The sequence below is a fragment of the Marmota monax genome, unplaced genomic scaffold (genome assembly GCF_021218885.2).
Source record: "Marmota monax isolate L192 unplaced genomic scaffold, Marmota_monax_Labrador192_F-V1.1 WCK01_AAM20220418_F8-fsc00018, whole genome shotgun sequence".
Taxonomy (NCBI): domain Eukaryota; kingdom Metazoa; phylum Chordata; class Mammalia; order Rodentia; family Sciuridae; genus Marmota; species Marmota monax.
The window spans coordinates 2,766,973-2,792,181 of NW_026692201.1; the positions used below are offsets into that span (position 1 = coordinate 2,766,973).

At 37.6% G+C, this 25,209-nt stretch overlaps 1 protein-coding gene across 4 annotated transcripts in view; it reads right to left on the reverse strand.

The window, feature by feature from the left end:
- The window catches only part of Arhgef28 (Rho guanine nucleotide exchange factor 28), a 299,305-nt gene that overhangs the window by 12,636 nt on the left and 261,460 nt on the right, over positions 1-25,209 (reverse strand). For all 4 annotated transcript variants that reach the window (XM_058574125.1, XM_046427126.2, XM_046427118.2 and 1 more), the window contains 4 exons: positions 24,806-24,844; positions 24,657-24,704; positions 19,606-20,088; positions 17,504-17,804 (listed from right to left, as the gene is read on the reverse strand). In XM_058574125.1, the coding sequence (XP_058430108.1) occupies positions 17,504-17,804; positions 19,606-20,088; positions 24,657-24,704; positions 24,806-24,844 (871 nt within the window). The remainder of the gene's footprint in view (positions 1-17,503; positions 17,805-19,605; positions 20,089-24,656; positions 24,705-24,805; positions 24,845-25,209) is intronic.

Below are 25,209 nucleotides of genomic sequence, written 5' to 3' on the forward strand. Positions count from 1 at the left end.
GACTTAGGGAAAAAGAAAAAAAATGTATATAAACAGAGAATTTGCAGAAGAGGAGCCTAAAAAGCCAATATTGAAACTATGAAATGGAACTACATCTCATTACTAATCAGAAAAGAATCAATGGAAATAATGAGTTACCATTTCATACCCATTATATTGGCAAAAGAATTAGAAACTCAACAATGATAAGTGTTGAGGCATATATGGAGAAGCCGGAACACTCACACATTGCTGGGGATAGTAACAGTGTGCGATAACTTTAGAAATCAGTCACACCTGGCAAAGCTGTAGGTATCCTATCCTTACCATTTGTAGGTAAACTCTTATCCCTGTGCTCTGGAGACACACACTGAAATGTGATGCAGCATAGTCTGTAATAGGAAAACCCTGGAAACCTCCTACTTGCTCATCACTAGGGTAATAAACAGGCTTATTCATAAATTGGAATAAAAGGTAGCAATTTTATGAACATTTTGTGCTACATGTATAAGTGAAAAAGCAAGTTGCAAATATACACATAAATAATATGATTGCATAAATATTAAAAACAAAAAAACATGATATATTGGTGATGGGGCTGCAATAGCATAAAATATACTGTGGGCTGATACATACCAGTTTTAGGATATTGGTTAACTCTGAATAGGGGGGAAAAAAAGGACAAGATAATGGGAGGATCCTTAGCCATATCAGTAATATATTATTTCTTAAAAAGAAAAAGATATTGGAAGCAAATGTGGCAAAATGTAAACAGTTGTTAAATATATGATGAATACATATTTTCTATAATTTTTGAATTTTTTTCATAATTAAACTTTTTTTTATTACTAGATACATTAAACTACAAAGAAAAAAAAATATAATATGTGGGCTTTATTGGGGTCTGGAGTCCAAAAAAAAAAAAAAAAACTGGAAAGATACACACAGGTGACATTGATGAAACAACTGGAAATTTAAACATACGACTATATTTTGACATTATGGAATTATTGTTAATTTTTTTCCTAGGTGTGACAGTGGTTTTACAATGAATGCCTTATCTTTGGGAGATATCTATTGAAATGTTTTTATGGGTGAATTAGTATTTATAGATGATTTTTAGAATTTACTTCAAAATAATATACAGGATGTAGGGAGTGGGAATTTAGATGAAACACAACTTGCCATTATTTTTTTAAATGGACACAATACCTTTATTTTACTTATTATTATTATTATTTTTACTGTGGTGCTGAGGATCGAACCCAGAGCTCACATGTGCTAGGTGAGCACTCTACCACTGAGCTACAATCCCAGTCCTGTGGCCATTAGTTTTTAAAGGGGTGATGGGTAGGAGAGTGATTGCTTGAGTCCTCTATTAATTTTGTATATATTTTAAATTGTCCATAACATATTCAGTTAGACAAGAAATATCCATTTTTAAATAATGGAAACAAATTAAAATATTCAGATCTTGGAGTCCTGGTGAAGAAGCAAGGACACCCTCTTAGATGGTATGCTGAATTAAATGACAGGGAGCCACAGGACAGGGTAGTACTGTCATGGCATGAAATTCCTTTTAAGGATACAGAGATCATGGACTACTAAGGATCCCAGCAAAAGAGCCTCTGGCTTTCTGGAAACTGCTGCCAGCATGACCCTCCCCATTCAGGAAGAATCACGCCTCTCCTTTTGCTGTGAGAAGAATCCAATTCATTTCTCTGCCAGCTGAATAAGGCAGGAAGTCAACATAGGAATTTCAATGCTGCATTTACTTCTCGATGGTTCAGTAGAGGGGAAAACAGCTGTTAAAATTCTTACACATGCAAGAAGCCGTGCTTTCCTTTAAACCAGAAAGCAGCAAGCATTTAAATCAAACATACCCAAGCTAATTAGTTCTACCTGCTTCTTAATAATTATGTTATTACTAGACTTAAAAAAAATTGGCCTCCAATTTTTTGTTTTAACGGACTACCCATGAGTGTTTTTTTTTTCTTCATCCACTGTAAAATTATGAGATCTAAAGAACTTACAGGCCTATTCTGTTTTGAGACATTGGTATTTACAGTTCTTGATGCAACACAAATCTTTTTCTAAATGAAAAACATTAATTTTGTAATTCTCATTTGGTTGAAATAACATTTGCTAAGAAACCAAATTCTGAAATATCTTTTCCAATTACAGCCTTGAGTTTCTGCTGCTCAAAAATAATTACAACTTAAAAGTACAACATAATATATTGAAGATATGTTTTGTTCAATGAAGACTTCACACTCTTGGACGTTCTTTTTAAATTTATGCTATCAGAGGAAAGATGACATTTCTGGAAATTAAACATTTTTAGGAATTGTACAATTAGAAAAGTAGACAGTTTATAGAAAAGAGGTAAATTTAGAATTTTAAACGACTGAAACCACAATCAAAAGAGAACATATGTACTGTTCTATTCCTTGGGGCAATCTCTCCCTAAAGGAAGTGATTTTAAATTGTCTTGTAAATACAAATGTCATATGGAGTTCCTCTAGCCATTAGTATTTGTGCTTCTTGACATGTGACCGATGACAAACACCCGAGTCTAAAGAAAGCTAGCTAATTTCTCTTTAACCCATTTTGTCCCACACTCCCAGATGTGAAACACTATAAAAACTTAAATTGTGCAATGAATAAACCACTTATGGCAACTTTGAAATAATTATTATGTTTGCAGAATTGGAAACTTGGGGCTTAATGGGTCCATCATCTGGCAGGGGATATAAATCCTCTATTTGTTCTCTAGATGCCTTATTTTAATCGGAGCTTGTTTTTCTATAAACAACTCTTCTCAAGAAGAAGCCCAACCTTACCATACAATGTTACTTTTCTCTAGTGGAAAATCATGAGCAGGATCCAAGACCAAAGATCATGTAGAGTGGCCTCAGTTACTCCCTTGGTGACCAACAGCCCTTGCTCCTCCAGACTGCTGAGGCCACTAAGCATGTGATCTGCCTATTACCTTGCAGAGTGGTAAGTTCGGTAGGTAAGATATTCTGCTAAATGGCTATTGAAATTGGACATGACTTCCAAAACCCTCCAGAAAAGGAGAGCTTCCAGATATGGTAGCCAAACAGGTTTCAGAGAGGAGAAAGCATCTGAACTATGTCTTGAAGGCTCCCCAGGATGTCCACAGGAGGAGGTGGCCTGTGGGAGGGCTTACAGGCGGTGTCCACCACCATTGCAAAGGAGATGTCATCATGGAAAGAGAATTGTCAAGTTTGGTTGAATTTGGGTTTGTGTTGGTGAACCAAGTCGGGGAGGACCTGGAATGAGAATGTTATAGATCTTAAATTTAGGAGGCTTTTTAAAGCGTGGCTGCTACTAGTAATCAGGATATTTCTATGGCCCTGTGTCAACTGCATCCTTGGCTACCCAGCACACCCTGCCAAACTGAAACGAGAAAGCCTGACCCAAGAGCAGGTTGAGAAGGGAGCAGTGTTCCCTGTTTTCTGCCTGCCGATGATGAACCCACATTTAGCCAGGAAAATTCCTTCCCCTTGAATGGACAAAGCATTTAGGCTTTGTCAGAGTATTTCAGAATTAAAACTGGTTTGAGCTTCTTACCCATTCATTCTTCAACACACTCCGAGAGTCCAGCGTGTGCCCTGCACTGGGCTGGGCTCCAGGGAAACTAAGTTAAAAGAGATGTGCTCCCACCACCCAGGATTCAGTCAGTACAGTCACTTTGAAATCTGTTCCACAGCTTCTTAAGAGTTAAACAGGTACCTATTCCAGCAGTAATTCTACTCCTGGGTATTTATCCAAGAGAAATGAAAACATAATTCAGAAAAATCCATGTAGGAGAATGTTCTTTGCAGTTTTATTCATAATAGCAAAAGCCAAAAACCAACCCAGGTGTCCATCAACACAAGGGGTAAGCAACAGTGGCATATTCCTCATTGGAAGAGTATCCAGTAATAAATACAAGGAAACCAGCCCAGGAGTCAAGCCACGGCACGGATGCATCTCAAAAACAACATGCTGAGTGAACAAAGCTGACACAAAAAGGTATGTGGGGTCTGATTCCACTTTAGGATAAACAAAATTAGCCTGTGGTGATGGAAAGCAGAGGATAGGTTGCTGCTGGAGTTGGAGGCTGATGGGAAAGGAGTATAAGGGGTGCAGACATGTTCTGTGCCTTGATGTTCTTTCTTCCCAACTGATTGGACAATAGACTTAACAGCTGAGCATTTCAGCCTCTGTAAATTACACCTTGATACATGAAGTAAGCTGTAGAAAACACTGCAGAGTCCAGAGGAGACACAAGTGAGAAAACAGTGCAGAAGGTAATAAAAGTATCTCCTGGTTCCACAGGGCCACACGGGAGAGGTTCCTGGCCCTGTGTGAGAGGATCTGGAGAGAAAATGACCCAGAGCTATTCCTGAAATAGGACTAAGAGGTGACAAGGTCAGGAATAAAGGGCAGAGGACAGGATATTCTGAGGAAAAATTCAGAGAAAACAGATGAACAAAAGGTATAAGGGCCTGGTCTTACATACACTGAAAGAATATCCCACAGCAGGACCTCAGGGTAAGAAGGAGGGAAGAGAACAAGATGAGGCTGAGAGACTGGAGACCAGAGTCTGCCTCCAGGCCCATGATTCATCAGGGATGACCAACCTCCAGCACAAGGAGAGTTTGAATAAGTTCCCCAAAGTGGACCCGGCAAAGCCCTAAAAGGAGTAGACACCAACCCTGTCCGCAGGCCCCCATGCTGGCCTAGGGGCTAAACAAAGCTCTATCTGAAATCTGTTGTGTTGAATTTGGGTTTCAAAATACAACCATGTGATAAATCATTCTGGAATATGTCACTTGGATTTCAACTTGTTCCCAAGGGAGAAAAAATGTTCTTGAAGGGTGTGCCCCATGCAATGAGTTGATTTCAACATCCATTGACATCAGTGTTTTCCACAGTGTGTTTCAAAAAACAGTAGGTCCTGTAAGAGGCTGGGATGAGGAGGAGGATGCTGTGGTTAAAAAGGTTTGGGAAATGCTACTTTTGAAGAGTCTCAGAGCATATGATCATAATAAAAGCATGGAAGAAGGCCTACAGTCCTCAAAACAGCATTTCCCAGTCTTATTTGATCATGAGAACTTTTTAAGTCATGTAAGAATTAAAAACAACCAGTTGAATTGTGGAACATTTGGAAGGATGTGATGACTTAGATAATATGCAAATGAGGCACAAGAAGTCTTTCTGGTCACAAGAGCAACCACATTGGAAAGAGTCTAGTGGCTCAAGTGACCAAACACACTACCTAATAACTACTCCTCTCTTACCCAAAGATATAATAGTATCAGTAATGACAATAAATGTTTATTAAGGGATCACACAATTTTAAGAATTGTCTATGTATCCCCTTATGATCTTCACACTACCTGCAAAGTAAACACCATCAGAAATTCAGTTTTAAAGATGAGGACATTAAGATACATCATAAGTTTAAACAAGTGCTATATTTTTCACAGATAATAAATGACAGAGTTGGGATCTGAACCCACATGTAATTCCCAAGCCCTCCATCTGAATCACAGTGCCAGTCTGCCATCTCCATAGTCCAGTGTTACCCAAGAGCATTCTTCCACACGTCCATCTGTCCACTCATTCAAATCCCTCACATAAAAAGTGAAGTACCGATAAATGCACATACGTTCACTATGTTGGAAAAATGTATTTTTAGACTATTTTTCTAAAATTTGAATGCAGGGGTGGGGGCCATTCTTTGTTTTCTCATCTTTGATTGGCAGGGAAGAGCTACATTCCTCACAGGAACATGTCTGGTCTGATTTGGCTCGTGGTCATTCTGATCAAAAATGAGCAAAAACCTAAGCAGATTTCAACCCTAGAGTTTTTTTCTGGGTCAATGTTGACTCATTAGTTTAATCAAGCCCTTTTTGAAACACATTTTCTGGAATTTTCCTGAACCCCATCTTCTCCATGTTAGCCAAAGTTTTCTCAAAAAAAAAAATCCTGAAAATAATAATCATAACCAGAAGTACTATAAGTTTGTTTGAGAAACTAAATGTTTTACCCTTACGCCTACCTTGGTTTGCAAAAAGAATTTAGCTGTGTTCCTCTCCTACCACTGTGTGGGGGTGGGGAGGGCACTGGATATCTTAAGTAGTAGGCAAGAGATTGAATCTGACATGCATGTCAGTCATATCTCTATCTGTCTTCATCTGTTATCTGACAAATATACAGAGGAAGTACTTAAATTTACTGGCAGCATCACTCAGGAAAAAAAAAATTCTTTCTATGTTCAGACCAGAACCTACGATAACTTGCACAAGTAGGGGACTTTTAATGTGATTTTTCCCCCCAGTATTTTGTTTGCTTCCAGCTTGCACAGAATAGGTTCTGGCTTCCCCCTCTGTGTTCATTAAGGTGAACAATTCATAACCAGCTCAGAGCAGAGGGAACTCATAAGGACAAATTTAGCATCTGTTTTTTCATAATCCTTAACCTCAGATTGTGTGTTCAGCATAAAATAACTAAAAGAATTTTTTAAAAAAATACCAAATGATGTAGGTAATTGAGTGAAGTACCCTAAACTGCCAAACAACCCCCTATAGGACCACAGCATTCTACTTTCAAGGTGGGTATGGCTCCAGTGGTCTGTCCCAAGGGAGACACCAATGAGCAACTATACTTTCTCATATTGGAGTCTGAATGCAAAATGTGGCCGCACTACCACATGCTGACTAACAGACCATCACATTTTGGTCAAAATGTTCATTATGTTCTCCCCCTCCTACACCCACTCTAGGAACTGATGAAAAGTAATTTGCATATGTAAAACTTTGTGAGTATATTTTAAGGCTCATGCTGAACAGAAGCATCAAGCATCTAAAAATATAGGATGAGTTCTGCTTGTGTCTATTATGCCAATCCAGACAAACCAACAGGAAATCAAAAATAGTACAACTTTTTGGTAGGAATAAATTCTTCAAGAGCCAGAAGTTTAACCTACTCACTGGAAGTAAAAGAGCTTGGAAAAATCTTCCATTTCTTTAAAGAGAGTTCACTTTTAATCAGACAGAATACATGTTAAGCTTTCGTATTCTTGGTACAAGAACATTCCAAAAACAGAACCATAGGAAAATGAACAAAGGCAACAATATATGTACATCCAAGGGTTTAAACTTATTAGATTTTAAATCAAATTGCTCCATATTTTCAATGCTCAAATTAGAAAATAAAATTCATCATAACAGTTAACTGCAAGGGCACTTCTGAAATGACAAGAATACAAGCTTAAGATTCTGAACATGCAGATTCCAGAAGCTCTTGGCAAAGCCAAGTATGCAAAGTCTTCCTGACTTCTAATATCTCACTATCCCATCTTCTACCATCTGCCTGTAGCACATGTCAGTGTATTTCCAGGATGGAAACATGCTTCCTTTCTGAATCATTCCTACCAGGACTCCCCAAAACATGGCCTCCTGCAGTTGGACATAACTGCCCTCAATTCACAGGAAAACACTAAACCATAACCTTCTTTCAGCAATCCAGAAGAATCAAGAATTCCCCCCTGCCTAAGTGATCTCTGTCTAAATTTTATGCATTTTAAGATTTATGGATTCCTATACTGAGAGCCCAGTAAAGGGTCAAGCTGTCTCTGAGAAGTGGGGACTTCAAAAGTCAGAATCCACAAGAAAATATTGAGGCTTTGGAGGACACATTAGAAAACAGAACATAAAAACCACCCCCTCATTTGGGTTTCCCGTGAAGAGGTCTCTGAGCATGTAATTCCTGTTCTTTGTTTCTGGTGGATTTATGGGACTCTGAGAGGGCAATGCCCTTACTGCAGCATTACAACATTCTGCATGATTAATTGATTGCAAATCGCTGCACAGGGTGCCAAGATCACTGGTAGGAAGCAGGTCATTAAATAAAATTAAAACTCTGCCAATGCTTTGCTTGTAAATGTTTCTTCCAAAGCCTTACAGCATCATTGCTAAGAAAAAAATAATGACTTCAATTCACCAGAGAAGCAGAGTCTCCTATATTTTTTACTGGATGATCCATATAATCTATATTTAATACAAATATCCAGCATGCTGTGTTTTAGGAAGAAAGAGATGTAGGGTAATGCAGTCTGCACAAAGAGAGCTGTGGAAAAAGAGTCAACACGAAAACAATTAGATCTTAAATAGCCTCACTGTGCAATTGCTCCTATCCCTCATAATTTGAGCTGTTGCAGTCTGTCTTCCCTTCAGTAATTCTTCAAATCAAGTATTAACATTGCATATTCAGTTGAAAAAAATACCTTCTCCAAAAAGAGAATGGATACTCTGGTCCCTTACCCAAGGAAATTCAATAGTGATTTATTGTAGCAAATTAGCATCTCCATAGATCAAAACTAAGGCACAGCCTTATTATCTGGCCCAAGATCTGATTAGAACAATTACTCCTCCCCAGCCAGTTGTGTCTCAGAAGTGACAGGCTAGTAACATAAGTGTGTTTCAGTCCATTAGTCTGGGATAAAGCAAAGGAATATATTTCCGAAGATACCACCACACTTAATTTTAAGACTGTTGTAATAAATATGTGTTGTTTCAGGCAATATTCTAAGGCTGACACATAGAATGTCATGCCAGAGAAATTGGTTCACATTTTAGGAGTGTATTTAAATAAACAAATACTAATTGTTTTGCCTGGGGAGATACATTGGACTGTTAAATAGGATTTAGCAGAAGAAAAAGAGTTTAAGAAAGTGTTTCACTGATGTCAAGCTAGCCACCCATGCTTAATTTACTGGTGTTCCAGACACTTTGTTTAAAAAAAAATGCCAATGAATAGATAAGATGACTAATTGTTATCGATATAACAATTACATGGTAAATAATTTATGTGTTCACTTCTTACAAGGACAGCAATGGATTCATTTCTGCAAGTTTAGGTTAACATAAAGCATTTTATGAAAAACACATTTTAACTTGTTTTCATTTGCTACACATGACCATATGGGAGCTATATGTATAATGTTCTAAATGGAAAACTTACTCATATAAAAGAGATGCTCTCTAAAGTTCTAGGAGGAATTCTTACTCTAATAGTATTGGATGTCAGTAAACAAATTTATATCATTAGTGGAGAGGAGGGAAAAAGTCTTTAATTTTTCAAGTCTGCTACCAAGAATTCAGTAAGATGTTAAAGGGCAGGGATGTTGCAGTTACCTACAAGTTCTATTTCTTTAAAGAGGATTCAGATGGAATATAACGTGCACCCATTTGATGAAAAGTTTTAAAACAGTCATTCCCATTAGCCATCCTAAGGCACGAACCCTGCCCACCCAGCCTGCATCAACCACTACTACATCCCATAGCTCTGATATCTCTTTTCAACTTCTTACAATGTGTGGCTCAAGCTCACAGTTGCTTTCATTTCTGCTAAACAATGTAGCCTCGACTCCTTCATTAATTTCATAAATATTTATCAGTTGTGCATCATATGCCAAACACTGCACTTGGTGCCTGCGACAGAGCAATTAGCAAAGAAGATGCGTACAATACTCCACCCCCATGCAGCTTACTCTCTAGTGGGACAGACAGACATTACATAAATTGTTGCACACCTAATTAATTCAAATTATAAGTGCTAATAAGAGCTGCTTCCTGGTGATTCTTTTGAAGTTTGATTTTTATCAGTTTTTCCAGCACTATCAAGGACAAATTATTCCAGGATAATCCAACTCAGAGAGATTAAGGTCATAAACCAGAATGGATTTTTAAAATTTCAAGCAAGAAACGGTTTACCTCATCCAACTCCTGTTGGATGCATTTGACATTTTCTCTGTCTGACAGTCAGAGGGCTTGCTCCAGAACCAAAATATGATTAGAAGTTTTGCTGGAGGTGTATTTATAGGAAGCAACCAATAAAGGTTGGGTGGTCTAGATATTAAAGTTCTCCATTCTAATTTGAGAAGTTCAGTCTTGTTGCAGAATGTCTTACATTTGGGTATTTACACCTGGCTATAAAAATATTTGGTAAAAAATGTTCTACCACAGGGAGGAAGAAAGGGAAGAAAACACTGGGCTTTCAGGACTTCCTCCCTGGGTCAATTCTGGTGATGCACTATAAATGTCCCCAAATGAGACTAATACAGAAAAATAGTCACCCCTTCTATTCTACTTATTCCCATTCTGAGTAAAAAGAAAAAAAAATCTCTAATGTACAGCTAATTTTTATCACATTTTAAGCCATTAGCTTTCTAGTGACATTTAGAAGACACATTCATTTTTATTAGTAGGCTACTTCTGGATGTCCATTAAAATAATGTAGGAATGAAACTGATGTTCACTGGCTCCCCAGGACATGCAAGGCCTTTTCCTTAATCCTATTAACATGTCCCTTCCTTTGGTGGAAACTAAGAGATCACACAGCAGTACAAGATTCAGGATTTGAACTGAGGTTCTGGAACATCAAGCCCAACAACCCAGGTTGACAGTACAGAGACACATGGACATTCATCAGGCTGGATGCTTCAAAATCACCTAAGAAGAATGTTAGATACACAAGTTTGCAGGCTCCAGACAAACCCTGATTCATATCAGATCTCTAAACAGAGGAAGCTGTGTTTTTATTGCAAGCTGCAGGAAACTCTGATATATGTTCAGTTGCAGTAACCAGGTTTCTAGCAAAAAATCCCATTCATGTGTCTTACTTCTCATTAGCTTCAGAGTTAAGGCCTGCTCCAACACCGTCATAGGGAGTGGGAGTTTGGGAGAATGATTCTCCAAGTTTCAACCACTGGGCTTAAACTTCATCAAATACACCTAACTATCTATCTGAATTCATGTGTTCACTGAATGAACAGAGTGAAAGAAAAGTTGCCTTATTTGGAAAACAAAGACAGTAATCATGATCTCAGGAGATCATTGTAAAGAACAAATGAGATCATGAATTCAGATGTGTTTTTCAAAGGCATGAAGTGCCACATAATATCACATTATTAATTCTTCTGAAGGGGAGTTAATTTGGATGAACATTTCAATCTAGTGGGAGTATTTCATCTACCTTCAACTTAGGCAGAAGGGGGTTAAGTTTGGAAACCAACTTCTGGTGTTGGCAAACTACATTCACCTGTTTTTATAAATAAGTTTAGTTGGAACATAGCTGAGCACATTTTTTTTTTTTATATATATACTAGAGTTTGAACCCAGGGGCACTTTACACCTAGCTATTTATTTTTTATTTTGAGTCAGGATCTCACTACATTGCTTAGGGCCTCACTGAGTTGCTGAGGCTGGCCCGAAACTTGTGATCCTCCTGTCTCAGCCTCTAGACTTGCTGAAATTACAGGCATGCGCCACCACGCCTGGCTAGCACACTCTTTATGTATTGCCTATGGCTGCATTCAAGTCGCAACGTCAGTGTTGAATAGCTGCCACAAAGATCTGATGATCCACGAACACTATTTACGAGGCCACTGTCTGAACCAGATGGCCAGATCCTTCAGGCAAACGTAAAACAACAGTACTCAGCTGAATATTCCATATTTCGAATGGGACCTAAAAGTAGACGCTTCACAGTTGGTTAGGGAGAAGGATGAGGGAGACCATCCCCAGATTCTGATACCTGGTGAGGGGGATGCTTTCTTTGCTGGTGATGGATCTTTGCCCCACACATCACTGTGATTGATGCAAAGCAGGATTTATCCCTAAGGCATGTTTGATATATAAGTGGTTACAAAAAACCTCCTTTCTAAACCCGATCCTTAATCACCTTGAGACTAAAGTCACGTCATTCTAGAAAGGTCAAATATGTGGTCCAAAAGCCGTGTGTGTGTGTGTGTGTGTGTGTGTGTGTGTGTGTTTGTTTCACTTTTAAGCGAAGGATGACCCAGAGCCAGGCCTAACTTCTAGAACCATTCTTTTCTTGTTATTGTTAATGTGTTTTTAAGACATTAATGGGCCTTTATTTTGTTCATTTATTTATATGTGTGCTGAGAATTGAACCCAGTGCCTCACACCTGTAGGCAAGCGTTCTACCACTGAGCCAGAACCCAGCTCCTCTAGAACCATTCTTACTAAGTGGACGCCCACTTTGGCAGCAGGTCAGGATGAACAAGCAGCCACAAGATTGGCTGGCTGCCCCCCAGTCCACCCACCTGCTGGTTTTGCTCTCCTGCTAAAGCACATGGCCCTGGCCCAGTTGGCTTACAGGGCCAACCTGCACCTGGATTATACGCCATCAGGAACTAGCAATTAGCACTTGAGGCTCACCTGGCTTTACCAGGCAAAGGTCATGTTTCCTTTTCCTGGTACAAAATCTGCAAAAGGCTAAACAAAGTCAATCAGCTTACATTTGTCAATGAGGAAGATTAAAACTAAGCCTTTGATTCCAAAAAAATTCCTTATACTTCTATCATGATGTAGATTTCCCAAAAGCAATCAGTACTGTGGTTTCTGTTACATATTATCTAAAGTGATAGTCAAGATTCTAGAAGAAATATAGAGTTGTTCAATGGATTCTCAATTTTGACTGCTTCAAACTCATATAGATATATTCAATGCCATAATAAATGTTCCCAACCCTTTAGTTTTGGTTTCATTTAAGTAATCCAAACAGAGACATCTAATATCCCTCCCCAGAACAGAGAGAGCTCAAAATTCCCAAAGCTCCTTATCTAAGGCCTCAGCTGACAAACATGAATTTCAGGTTTAGGTTATATTAGTAGGAAATGAACCTGTAGAGTATATTTTTCTGCCCTAATTTCTGTGTTGATATAGATTTAATCACTCTATCTATAAATGTATATAAAGGCATTTATCATAATTTTGTCATTAAGCAATTTTTTTAAAACTAAATTCAAATCACTACCCTAATCAAGTCAAAAAATTAACAATGCAGGTAGATTATAGTTCAACTTTGTGCATTAAAAAAAATGAGGCTTTTGTAACGTTTAAAATAATCCTTTTATCCCATTAAGGACTGAATTGTGTCCATTAAAAGTTTACATATTGAAGTATCTCCAAATGTATTAGGGGACAGAGTCTTTAAAGAGGAAAACGAGTTAAATGAGGTAATTAGCACAGGCCCTGAAGCAATATGAGGGTATAAGAAGACTGAATCAAAATACAGACAGGCACAGAGGGAAAGCCATGTAGAGACACAGGGAGAAGAGCTATCTACAAACCAAGGGGAGAGGGGCTCAGAAAAAACCAGCCCTCCCTGCACCACCTTGATCTTAGATTTCTAGTCTCCCCCACTGTGAGGGAATACATTTCTGTTGTTTAAGCCACCAGGTCTGAGGTAGTTTGTTATGGTAGCTCTAGCAAACTTATACAACTCCTTCCTCAAATGCACCTTTGTCCTTCAAGTTTATGGTATCTAATGCCAATTTCAGTTTCATGGGAGATTGCCTGAAGGTCTTTGACAAAGCTTCTCTCCACACAGATTATACAAATAAGGTGCCAATTTCTGAATTATGGAATATTTTTAAAACACTGGAAATTACCATATTCTCACTTTTTGAAGACTGTTGCTTAAATACTAACTATAGCATGGCTTTTCATTTAGAAATTTTCTATGTAAAAAAAAACAACTTGTTACTGAAAGTTTAACACAGCTGTCAATTTTTTTTTTAACAAAAGCAACATTGCTAAGATGAATTAATCTGAAGACAATGCTTTAAATTTTGAAAACATTTTGCTGGGTACCAAAATCTAATATGTAGTAAAAGAACACCATTTGGAAATTCAAATTTAATAAAGTTACTCTCTGTTTTTTTTTTAGTACTACAGGATTACCATATAAAATTTGAGTCTTGATTTAAACTATATCATATGTATTCCAATATTATGTTCAACTGCCTCACAAAGAATTGTTTAGGTAACTTGAAAATATAGTATGGAGATACAGATAGAAATACATTTGAAGGAGAACACTATGAAGATTTTTGATTTTCATAAAAGGTTTTCTTTATTGATTAACAAAAAAAACAAATAATTTAAACTAATAGATGCATTAAATATATTGTTCTAGAATTTTCAAGTTAGAAGGAAAAAAGTCACAGCAGCATTTTTTTTTCTTCTAGGGGTAATGCAGTTGAGAATCTCACAGGGCCAATTACATAGCAATCGCCCCATAGAGATTTCATTGCTTAAAGATTTTTTTTTTTTTTTTTTGTGGCTTTGGCTGGTATCCCTCAGAAGAGAGCAGAAAAAGTTTTTAAACCAACCATCTCTTCTATTATGAAGAAAGTTAAATACGAATTTGGATTTAATATACAAACACCCAAGAATTTTGTCCATGAAATAACTTCAAAAATTACAAAGTAAACTTTAAAGTGCCACCTTAAAAATATTTGCAAATAACATAGGATTATTATTAAACATTAGGAAGCAAAGTATTCTTTAAAAAGGGCGCCTTATGAGGCAAGAGGGAAACTAAAGGATATTTATGATATCTGAAGATGCTCAAGCTCCATGTAAGAGTTGGCCACCTAATCCAAAGCACTTAGAAATTGTTTCCAAATGGTAACATTAAAAACAAAGGGAGGGAAAGGAAATAAACAAAAACAAAAACCTGGCCCTTAATCATGAACATCCTGCCAGGCATTAAAAAAAGGATTTATTTTATATCTACTGCAACTTAAGTTAAAAGTACAACTCAACCCGGTTCTCTGGAAATTAATAATTTATAATGCAATCATTGAGAGCATGAGTTCCAGAGCCAGTCTTCCTGGGTTCAATTCCCATTTCTCCCATTTCCTAACTGTGTGATCTAGGACAAGCTGCTTAACCATTATGCATCCTAGTTTCCCCTCTCAAATGGAGATAACCAGAACCATGTCAGTGGGTTGTCATATTAAAGGAAGTTTCTCCAAATAAATCCTTAGTGAATGAAATAACAATGTGCCATATGGTTATTGGTGGTAGAGCAATTCACACTAATCAAAATCAGAGCACAGAGAGTATAAAGTGACTGGTGAGGCTGGATTGGGGGAAAAAAAACAAAAACAAAAACAAAAAACAAACAATAAAAAACAATGAAAATTCCAGACTAGGTGACTTCTAGACATGTTCACAAATTTTGTTTACATACAATTTTGTGCATCAGCCTTAATGTTCCTGAATGTTCCTGAAAGTTCCTGAAATTCACATCTGCTGATCTGAGCTGGGCTCATACACAGTATTGGACCAGACAAGAAAGCAAACTATCCTTTAAGCTGTTGCCTGAAACAGCTGACCTTAGGGCCTATGGATGAAATAATCAGCACAGCTGATGGTTAAAGTCATGGTTAAATGAACATTTAACAAATTCACCAGCCCAGAACATTATGGGCAAACACTGTTGGCCAGCATACTGTGAACCACGGGGATTCTCAGTAGTGGTCTCTGTGACCACTCATCCAAAGATTCAGTAGTACAGTATGAAAGACGCTGGATACTCTGACTAGACCTTGACTCCAGCACACAGACTGTGCTCCTAACCACCCAGCACACCAGGGGCCTGCCTCCACCAGCCCTGCCCCCTCCATCACTGCTTCCACACCCCAGCTGAGACCCTGGCCTGCAGCTGATGTCCTGCTACTTTCGATTTAAAGTGCTGTGAAAGCTCTGGAGCCATTTCAACAATGTTATCTGGCCCTGACCGCCCTCTTAAGAAAATATATCACATTTTCATTCCACTTCCCTATCACCTCCTATTCCCTGTTCTTTTGTCTCTTCGAGAAATTGCTTATCATGCTTAAGTAAACAAATATAAATAGGGTTTTTCTGACTAGTTGCAAAACTCTGGTGGTTAACAGTGCACATAGCATTTCTGATCCAATCTGTACTTATATACACCAGGATGTTCCTGAGAGATTTAGGCCAAAGTTGATTTCCCTCCCTGCTGTAAATGTGCTGAGTGTCCTTGGCCTATACTGGACATTCAATTTCTTCAGCATAAGTCTATTTTCTCAGCATTTCTCTTGGCCCTATCTAACTCTTTATAGGCAGATAGAATGGTTTTGTGTATAGTCACTGTTTATTTCCTTGGTACATTTTCTATCTACTGCGGGTATGCTGCCAAACGTTTAAAAGCTTTCTACTTTGAAGCACAAGGCAATAGAAAAAGATGGCAGATACACAAAACAAGTAAAAGAGAAATACTTCTCTTAAACAAAAGCCGAATGTGGTTAAGCTCAAACTGAGTTTTTGAATTATACCAAAGCCAGGATGCAAAACCACACTGGCAAAAACACATAAAGCCCTGTAAATAGCAAGTTAATGAATCAGCAGAGCAAAGCAACATGTGCCTAGGAAAAAAAGCACCCTGCAGTGTGGTCTCCACAGTATTAAACTGCAAGATAATACATTAAAGGGGTCCTATTTTCTAAATTTTGCTTAACATTTTTTTTTAGTCCAAACTATTAATCCAATGTATTGTTCTCTTTTATTTAAGGAACATTTGAAACGATACTTTTAAGAACTATTTCATTCTCTCCTACATGCTGACGAGAAGTAAGAACATCACAGCAGTGGCTAAGTGGTATAAAGAATTATTCACTATTAAGAATCAAGATCTTTTATATCAGCAATAAATCAACTTGCAGGTAGTGTTAGAATTATGATTCCCTAATTGGAAGAAGCTCAACACCTTCAAATAATTTTGTTGCTGAAAAATTATCCACCCAACTGACAAACTAATATATATTAGTCGCAGACACAAGTCCATGTCAAGTTCTAAGGATCTCTATACACTGCTTGTTTTATGTTTCTGAAACATTTTACTGTCAGTGATTTATTTCAGGTCCATGTGGCCGGCCATTTGTTTATTCTATTGCATACCATCTGTTTTTCGGTAGAGAGGTTTCAAGTTCTTCTCATTCCCTACCTCATATCCCACAGAAAACAATTTATGATAGACATAGATTTAAATCATTTGGATTCACGTCGAGTTGGAAACTCGAGCTGCCCTTCCTTTATATTTGGCAAATGCTTTAATGGGATTAGCAAATTGTGTTATTACGAGGTACTTATGGAGAGACGACACCTTTTTTTACAATGACAAATGATGTTAACAGTTTCATTTGGGGTGTTTAATAGCAGTACAGAAGATTTCTCTAACGTTACAGGAAATTGCTGTGATAGACCATAAAGTCCTATTGCAAACCCTGTTCCTTTCTTTTATTTCTGAGAGTCAACGGATATGCGTATCGGGACATAGCAGGGTCTACAGTGGGGAATAAAGATCAAGTTGCTTCACTTTTAAGGGGACATGACCCTTTGGGCCCACAGGCCTAAAAACCACCTGGTTCTTATGTGTTGGTCTCATTTCCTAAACCCTACATTCATGGCTTTGCTTGTCTAGATGCTTCTGAGAGAAGGCCATCCCCAGACTTCCCCACAAAAAAGTGTGTGCTACAGACTCCAGCTCATCATCACCAATTGACTCCCATATTAGGGCTCACTTTGATTCAATCTGCAGAAGAGCCAATCATTCAGAGAACACAATTTCTTGTTGAAACTACACAGGCAATGTGTAAGGTGTTAATTACCATATTTACAAGAATCCTTGCTGCTTTCGTGGAGAGGAGGTATCTGATGACAGGGCCCAACAGCTGTCCACAGTTCATGGTTGACATCTGAAGAATGAGAAACTTCCGTCTTGAGGTTTACTTGATTTTCACTAGTCCTCACCAAATCAGAATTAGATATATTTGGGGGGTAAGTGGCATCCTCGTGGATGCCTGATGAACTCGGTTTACTGAAAGTGTTAAGTGACATTTGTACTAAAGCTTCATGGATGAGGAGTGAATTTTCACGACACAAACCCTCAGATGGATTAAGTTCCGTTACCTGTGTAAAGAAATACAGAAAAAGTACTATAATTTCTCCAGCAACTTAAACAAACGTAGTAAAGTGTTTATTTCTACTAGAATCTCACAATCAAGACCTCAATAAGAGTGAGATCAAGAAGAATATCACCATTTACTGTTTCCTCTCATTCCATTTAAATGAGCTAGAACCAAAGAATTCAATTCACTATCCACAATGTCTTTTATAACAAAGCTGCAGTGTCCTAGACTATTAAAGAGTCTCTACTTTATTTTAATCAAAGACAGAACATTTTAATTTTTACTAAATAAAAAATTGAAAACATATCCATATATACATAAGGAATTTGCAATAAATGTAATTTAGCAAACTTGAAAGAAAAATCAGATGCAACACAGTTCTCATTAGCTTTTACAACTTCATGCATTATCAATAAAAAGCATACATGCAACACATATAGCACAGAAAACTAAACTCCTGGGATGAATGGGATTGCCAAGCATTGTCAGAGAGGATGCAAAGAAAACACATAATCTTCTGAAAGATTTCATCCTACTCAGACATAGCCTATGTCTTTAATTAGCTTTGAGGCAAGATAGAAAATATAAGTAGAAAGGAAACAAAAGAGTGAGAAAAAAAACTGTATCTTTAACCCCAGAGCCTATGGGAAAGCTCCTCACACCTTTTATCCCCAGGCCAGTTTCTCCTCCACACCTGGAGCAAACTGAATCCAGCAAAGTAGAAAATGAATAATTACTGACAAATGTATGAATCTTAGAATTACTATAATTCACTCGTCTATGAAAAAGGGCCTCATTTTGATTAAGCTCAAATGCATTGTTAGCTTACACAATGTATGTTCAGACTAAACAAAGGGAGATGTAATATTTTTAGAAACCTATAATCTAGGATACATTCCCAATGTTATCTACCGATCAGATAGAGGAGACAACATTGAACTAAGGGCCTGAGAAAGGCCAGGCTCCCATAAATGGCCTCACAACCACCAGGCTGAGGCCATTCCCACTGACCTTCCCATGCCCACCAGAGACCCCAAAGCTGCTTCTTACCCTCAACAGCACTGTATACTGCTCTGAAAACACATCTTCACTTTCACTTTCTTTTGGCTTTTGCTTTTCACTTTCTAACAAAGCACTCCCTGTTTGCTAAAACCTGACTGATTCTTAAGTTCTTTTCTGTGATAGGTCAAGAGGCTGGAAAGTAGAGTAGCGGTCTCCTCTTTCTTTGGACAGATCTCTTTGAGTCCCATTATGGTGACAGTGCAAATCATGTTAACTATTATTAGTGATATGGATTTGGAATTTAATCTAGCCAATTCACAAAGAGAGAATAAGCTTAACATAACAGAACAGTGTTTTATTTGCATATAATATATATTTATACCTAACCAGTCTAAAAGGTACATGAATCATAGATGATAGAATATTCTTATTATATACCATAGGAATAGATTATAGAAACAGGGTCCTTAAAATACTGGAAAAATGGCATGCTCACAGTGAATGTGCTTCTAAGGCAAACCTGCCCTCACCTTACTGGGTCAATCTGATTCTATGTTCCTTCCTCAGGGAAAGGTGTCTCTGAGTAGGATGATCCAATAGAACCTTGGTCTTTAAAATTTCCATGTTTCAAGTCAAGACACATGCATTGCTTCGGAAAGCTCCTAGCTTTTACTATCTACCAATTTGAGACGCTCTTGTGAGCTCTTACACAACAACCAGTAACACCGGTGTTTGCATAGCATCCCTGGAGGACTGAGCTTGCCTTTGAAAGCTGCTTGGACACCCTGGGAGAGCCATACCTCCTTGCTTCCTGGGGGAAAGGCTGCGGGGAGGCTGCTCTGCCGGCTGTGCTTCCACGGACACTGCAGGCCCAGTTGGGCGCGCAGGCTCTCTCTCTCCCTCTCCACCATCCTCTGGCCCTCCCTCAGCCGCTCCAGGTTTTGCTGGTACTCCTGGAGCTGATGGTCCAGCTCGCTGCGGTTCTTGAGCAGAAGCTCCTCCTGGGACTGACACTCCCGTTCCCGCGCCTGCAGCCAGCTCTCCTTGGCCTCCTGCTCCCGCTGCTGCTGGTCACACCTGCGGTGCCAGCGCCGCTGTTCCTGCTGGAACTGGTGTTGGAGCTTGTGGATGTTAGCCAGCTCCTCACGCTGCTTCTCCAGGTTGCGGGACTTTTCCTGGTCTTGGAAGGAGCCGCCTCGCAAAGAGTGGCTGGGGGCCAGGCTCTCCTGCTGCAGAACCAGCTTGTGGATCTCGATGTGGCTATCCTGAATGGTCAAGGCGGCCTGTAGGGCAGCGGGGGACAAATGAATAAACAGGCTTGTGTCTTGTTTACCTCTTGGGTTGGAAGCATCCCTAAATACAAAATGTATAATCAAACTATTTTCTCTTAATATTCTGCCCTTTTTCCAAATTACATGTAAAGACAGACTTTGGCATTTCAAATAGGTTTATCTTTAGTTCTTAATGACATCATCTGGGAAATTATATAGAGAAGAAATCTTATATAGAGAAAAAAAATCATATCATTTTTCCTTAGTGTCTGAGGGGATTGGTTCCAGGACTCCTTGTGGGTACCCAAGTCTGCAGATGCTCTAGCCTCTTACATAAAACGCCTTAGTGTTTGTACAAAACCTACGCACATCCTCCTGCATACTTTGAATCATCTCTAGATGACTCATAATTCCTAATACAATGCCCACACGTCACTTCATGTGCACAAATCCAGTGTAGTACTGAGCAAGATGCAAACTCAAGTTTTGCTTTTTGGAACTTTATGAAATTTTTTCCCTACATTTTTCTATCCAATGTTCTTTGAATGAGAGGATGCAGAAAATGTGGTTACAGAAGGTTTATTGTACTCAACCCCCTTCTGTAAATGTCACTGGTTGCCAGCTGTTGGGTGATATTTAAGTAAGTCTTCTTAGTAAGAAAGAATACAGTACATAAACTCGTAAGACTTTACATTCCCATTCTAGAACTCATTCTCTTTCTGAGCTTCCCCAGTTAATAAATTAATAGTCATATTAATTTTAAATCTATGTAAACCTAGTAGTGTCTTTTATTTGAATCCCAAACCAGAAATTACTTGAGTCACATAGGTTGCTTTCATGAAGACATAAAAATAAAAGTCAACTATTTGGAGAGATTTGATAAATATCTCTTTATAGCATAATGCTTAAGGATAGCAGTTAATGCTATTTTCGGGAGATACGTAAGTGGCTGAAGCTAATCTGCTTACTGTTATGTCTTTGCATTCTCACAGGAAGGTCATGCATAAAACACTGAGCTGAAACTCATTTGTTTAATAGATTGCTAACAGGAGGCTGGAATGATTAAGAGAAAATAGATACTCTAAATCCCAGAGGACATTACCAAACAGATTTTAAAAAAAAACATTTTAAGTTATGGTATCTGCCTATGAAAAGTTTGGCAATATCACAGAAAATAATTGCCAAGATTTGGATAGATGCCACTAAACCAAAAAATTCTCTGTGAATGTCCTTGGAAGCTTTTCATTTTGAAAGTTCCCATTTAAAGTACAAAGATGTGCAGAAGGGACAAACTGAAAATGGACACATACTGGGTATGTGTGTGTTTTGACTCAGTATAAGAAATCATTACTCTCTTAGGAATAAATTCACATTTTTCCTTTCTAAGAATTTTTTAAACTGTCCATGTAACAGATGCTAGGAAGATGGGGGTTCGAACATTAGTTCTTTGTTAGATCAGCAGTTTTTTATACTTTTGAAAGTTACAGAACTAAAATATATTTTAAATGTGTACTTGTTTTAGAGTAAGACTCAAAAAGATATTCCCTTGGGGCCTTTTGAAATGAAATTCATATTTTTAGATTTGAGAATTATTTTTAAAATTTCAGGCTTGTTTGACTATTTGGTTAATGACCTTTAAGATCTTTTATAAAGAGAACAATGATTATCATTGAGAATAGATGCTAATTACTATGCTCTTTAAATATGAAATAATTAGCACATAATAAACCACTCAGGACTCGCTGATCTGGCAGAACACACTGTAGACAATACATCACCCCCTAATTCCAATAAATCCTAAGGGCATCAGTACGGTTAAACAAACAAAAATCCAATCATTTACATGTCAAAACTGCCACGGGAAATAATAACTATCATGTAAGGATTACCATTAGAATAATTCAGCATGACTATGAAGACTTCCTTGTGTCTACTTATCATTTGGGATAAGATTATTTTCTTCCCTAACACAGAGGTGGAATTCAAAGATTGGATATTCTTTTCCCACACTTAAAGTTTGCACTTATATTTAGGAGAGAACAGCACTTTTTTAGGAATCCACAATCCATTCTCTCTTCACTTACTTTGCCAGAATATCTGTGCCTTTTCCTTTTTGACTCATTCTACCTATTCTCTGACCCTATTCTCGAATGATCAAATTTCATTTTCATCTCATTCAGACACACTTATATAAAAACATTAAGCATGGATAAGAAATTTAGCTTCTAAAGAACTGACTGTACCATGAATGAAAATCTTTCAGAGACCATATCTTTAGAGCAGCCCAAAAGCTTTAGCCTGTTTGAAAAAATCTACTGCAGACTTTGGTGTTTCCCAAGTGGCTTCAACCTAATGTATTGCAAAATTGAGGTCATTTAGGTCACAGGGCATTTTGAACCTTGAATCCACATGGGGCTGCATTCAGAGCTGAATAGAAGAGAGATGAACTTGTATTACCAGGTAACAAAAAACCAGCTCAAGTTTTTTTAATTCCTTAAGAGATAATACATTACATTCAAACTCTATCCCTTCTTAGTTGATATTTAAAAGAAAGCATATTTTTAAACATATTTGTTTTACATGATAAATTCGTCTCTAAGAACACCTATTCCAGACCAGCATCTCTGATGTAAGACACTAAAGGCAATCCCACAAAACTGTGAATAAGGAGCTTACTGTCACCACCGTTAGTTAACAGACTTTCAGAAGTTTCATCCAAAGCAATAAATCAAGAAAATGAAATTGATAGGACTATTAAAGAACAGTCAAATAATTATAATTTTCAAATTTTTATTTTCTACATGGGATACTTCAAAGAATCAATGGGAAAACTATTAAAATAAAGAAGTTAATTGAGTAGACTAGTTAAAAATAAATACATAAATATCAAAACCTTTACTTACAACCATTAGGGAAACATATATATAGTACCTATATGAAGATAATCTAAAGCTTTCTAATAGAACATAAAATAAGAGAGGACTGGTCCATGTTCTTAGACAAGAGGACTGATTATGGAAGAAATTCCAATTCTCTCCAATTTAATTCATAAATAAAATAAAATTTTGTTTTTGTGGTCTTGGCAGGAAATAATTGACAGAGTGATTCAAAAGTTCTGGTAAAGTATATGTAAATATATGGAAAAATAAGAGGAGACTAGCACTGTCATTATTCAAATGTAATCCAAAGCTTTATTCATCAATTAATGTGATAATAATAAAGTCTTGATGTAGTTGAGTTGAAGTATAAATAAGGAAACAGCAAATGCAGTATGACTTAACATTTTTGGTGACAAATTAGACTTAATTTTCTTTTAACATTCAAAAGGTATACAAATATGAAATATGAATGAATAATAAACCAGGAGGGTTAAAAAGTTTAGTCTAACTACTAATCACAGAAGTGCGAATTCAAATAATCAGATTCTTGACCCATTTTCAAATTGAAGAGAGAAAGAAAGAAAGAGAAAGAGAAGGTTGATTGCTCTATTTGGGCAATGTTTATTTAAAACCTAAGGGGGGGGGGGTGGGAAGAAAGTAAGAAAGAAAATAGTTCTCGTAATTTATCCTGAAGAAATATTTAATATGGCTACAGAGATCAGTGTACAAGGATGTCCACATTTTGTGCTATTAATAATACAAAAGTGTAGCTAATCAGTGATTGGATAAATTTCATAGACTTGAATATTACACATTCATTGAAAATCATGCTGTAGCAGAATAGAGGATGGCACAGACAGGTGTTGCTAACATACATACACAAAGCAATCCAGAATCTGGAGGGATATGCAGCAGCATGATGGTGGTGAGTCCTCTCCACAGAATCACAAGCCATTTCTTTTATCTATTTGTATTTCCAAATTTCTTCAAATCGTTTTACTAGATAAACATTGCTTTTATAGCATTAATTTTTTTTAATCAGTAAATTAAGCAACTGGGTGCCCTGAGCCTCTTTTTTGTGCATGACCTGAGGGATCCCTCAACACTCTAATCCTCAATTCAAACATATTTTTATGCTTATTTTTCCTTGAAAAAGAATAAGCCCTTTGAGAATAGGTCTTGTGGTCCTTTTGCTTTTGTGGACTTAACCCTCAGCATAGTGTCCAGCACAGACAGAGCGGGTACTCAAAAAATGTTAATCGATGGAGAAGGGGGAAAAAAAAAAACCCGAAAGAGTGGATGAATTATTTAACTGCTCTTAAGACCTAAGGCCACATGTGGAAGTGAAAAAGTTTAGGTGTGAATTTCAGTTTTCACCAAAAAATGTGAAGTCATGCTACACTCACCTAAGAGCTTCATTGTAAATGTCAAGCCAGAACATATTCATCACTATTTTCTAAAGATATGAACTGTTTTATGGTTTCTGAGAAGAATGGTATAAAATGTAGTAGTGGTGTTGCCTCATGATTACAAAACCAGGTGAAGTTCAGCTCATCTGGCTGACTTACTCTTACGGGGTTGGCATTCTTCTGAGATCACTCACTACCTCTCAAGATATTCTACTAAAGTCTGGGAATCATCAAAGTGAATTGCATTAAGAGAAACATTCACAAGGTCAAAGATTTAGCAGAAGGTCGTTACCTGAAGGCTATATAAAAGACGAGTTAAATTCTGTATAGCTTGTATAATCTGAAAAATAAGATGGTATATATCAAATTCTTGAAAAACCTTTCATTAGCTACAAATCAAAAAAAAAGCATAGCGATATATTTAAAGCATACATAGCTCACCTCTGACTGTGAAGATTCTGAAAAACTTCTATATTCCACCTACAATACATAAAAACATAAGAAAATGAATAGCCACTCTACTTTTTGGAAAACCTGTTCCAAAACGCATGACCCTCATCCTCTCTAAACTCAATTACCTCATCTATAGTGACTCTGAATCCTCCTAGGAAGAAAAACCTATAGAAACCCCCACCTGAAAGCAAGAGCCTCCCTCATGTAAACTTGGTGTTAGGGATGCATGGCAAGTTTTAACCAAGCTCCATCTTAAAACAAGGGAGGACAGAGAGGAAGCCTTGCAAGGGACACACGTTTACTGCATGCAGACCACACTGTAAACTGAGCGATCTGTGCCCAGGTTGAAGTTTTCTCCTGAGTCAGACTGACCCCTTACATCCTCGAGGCCA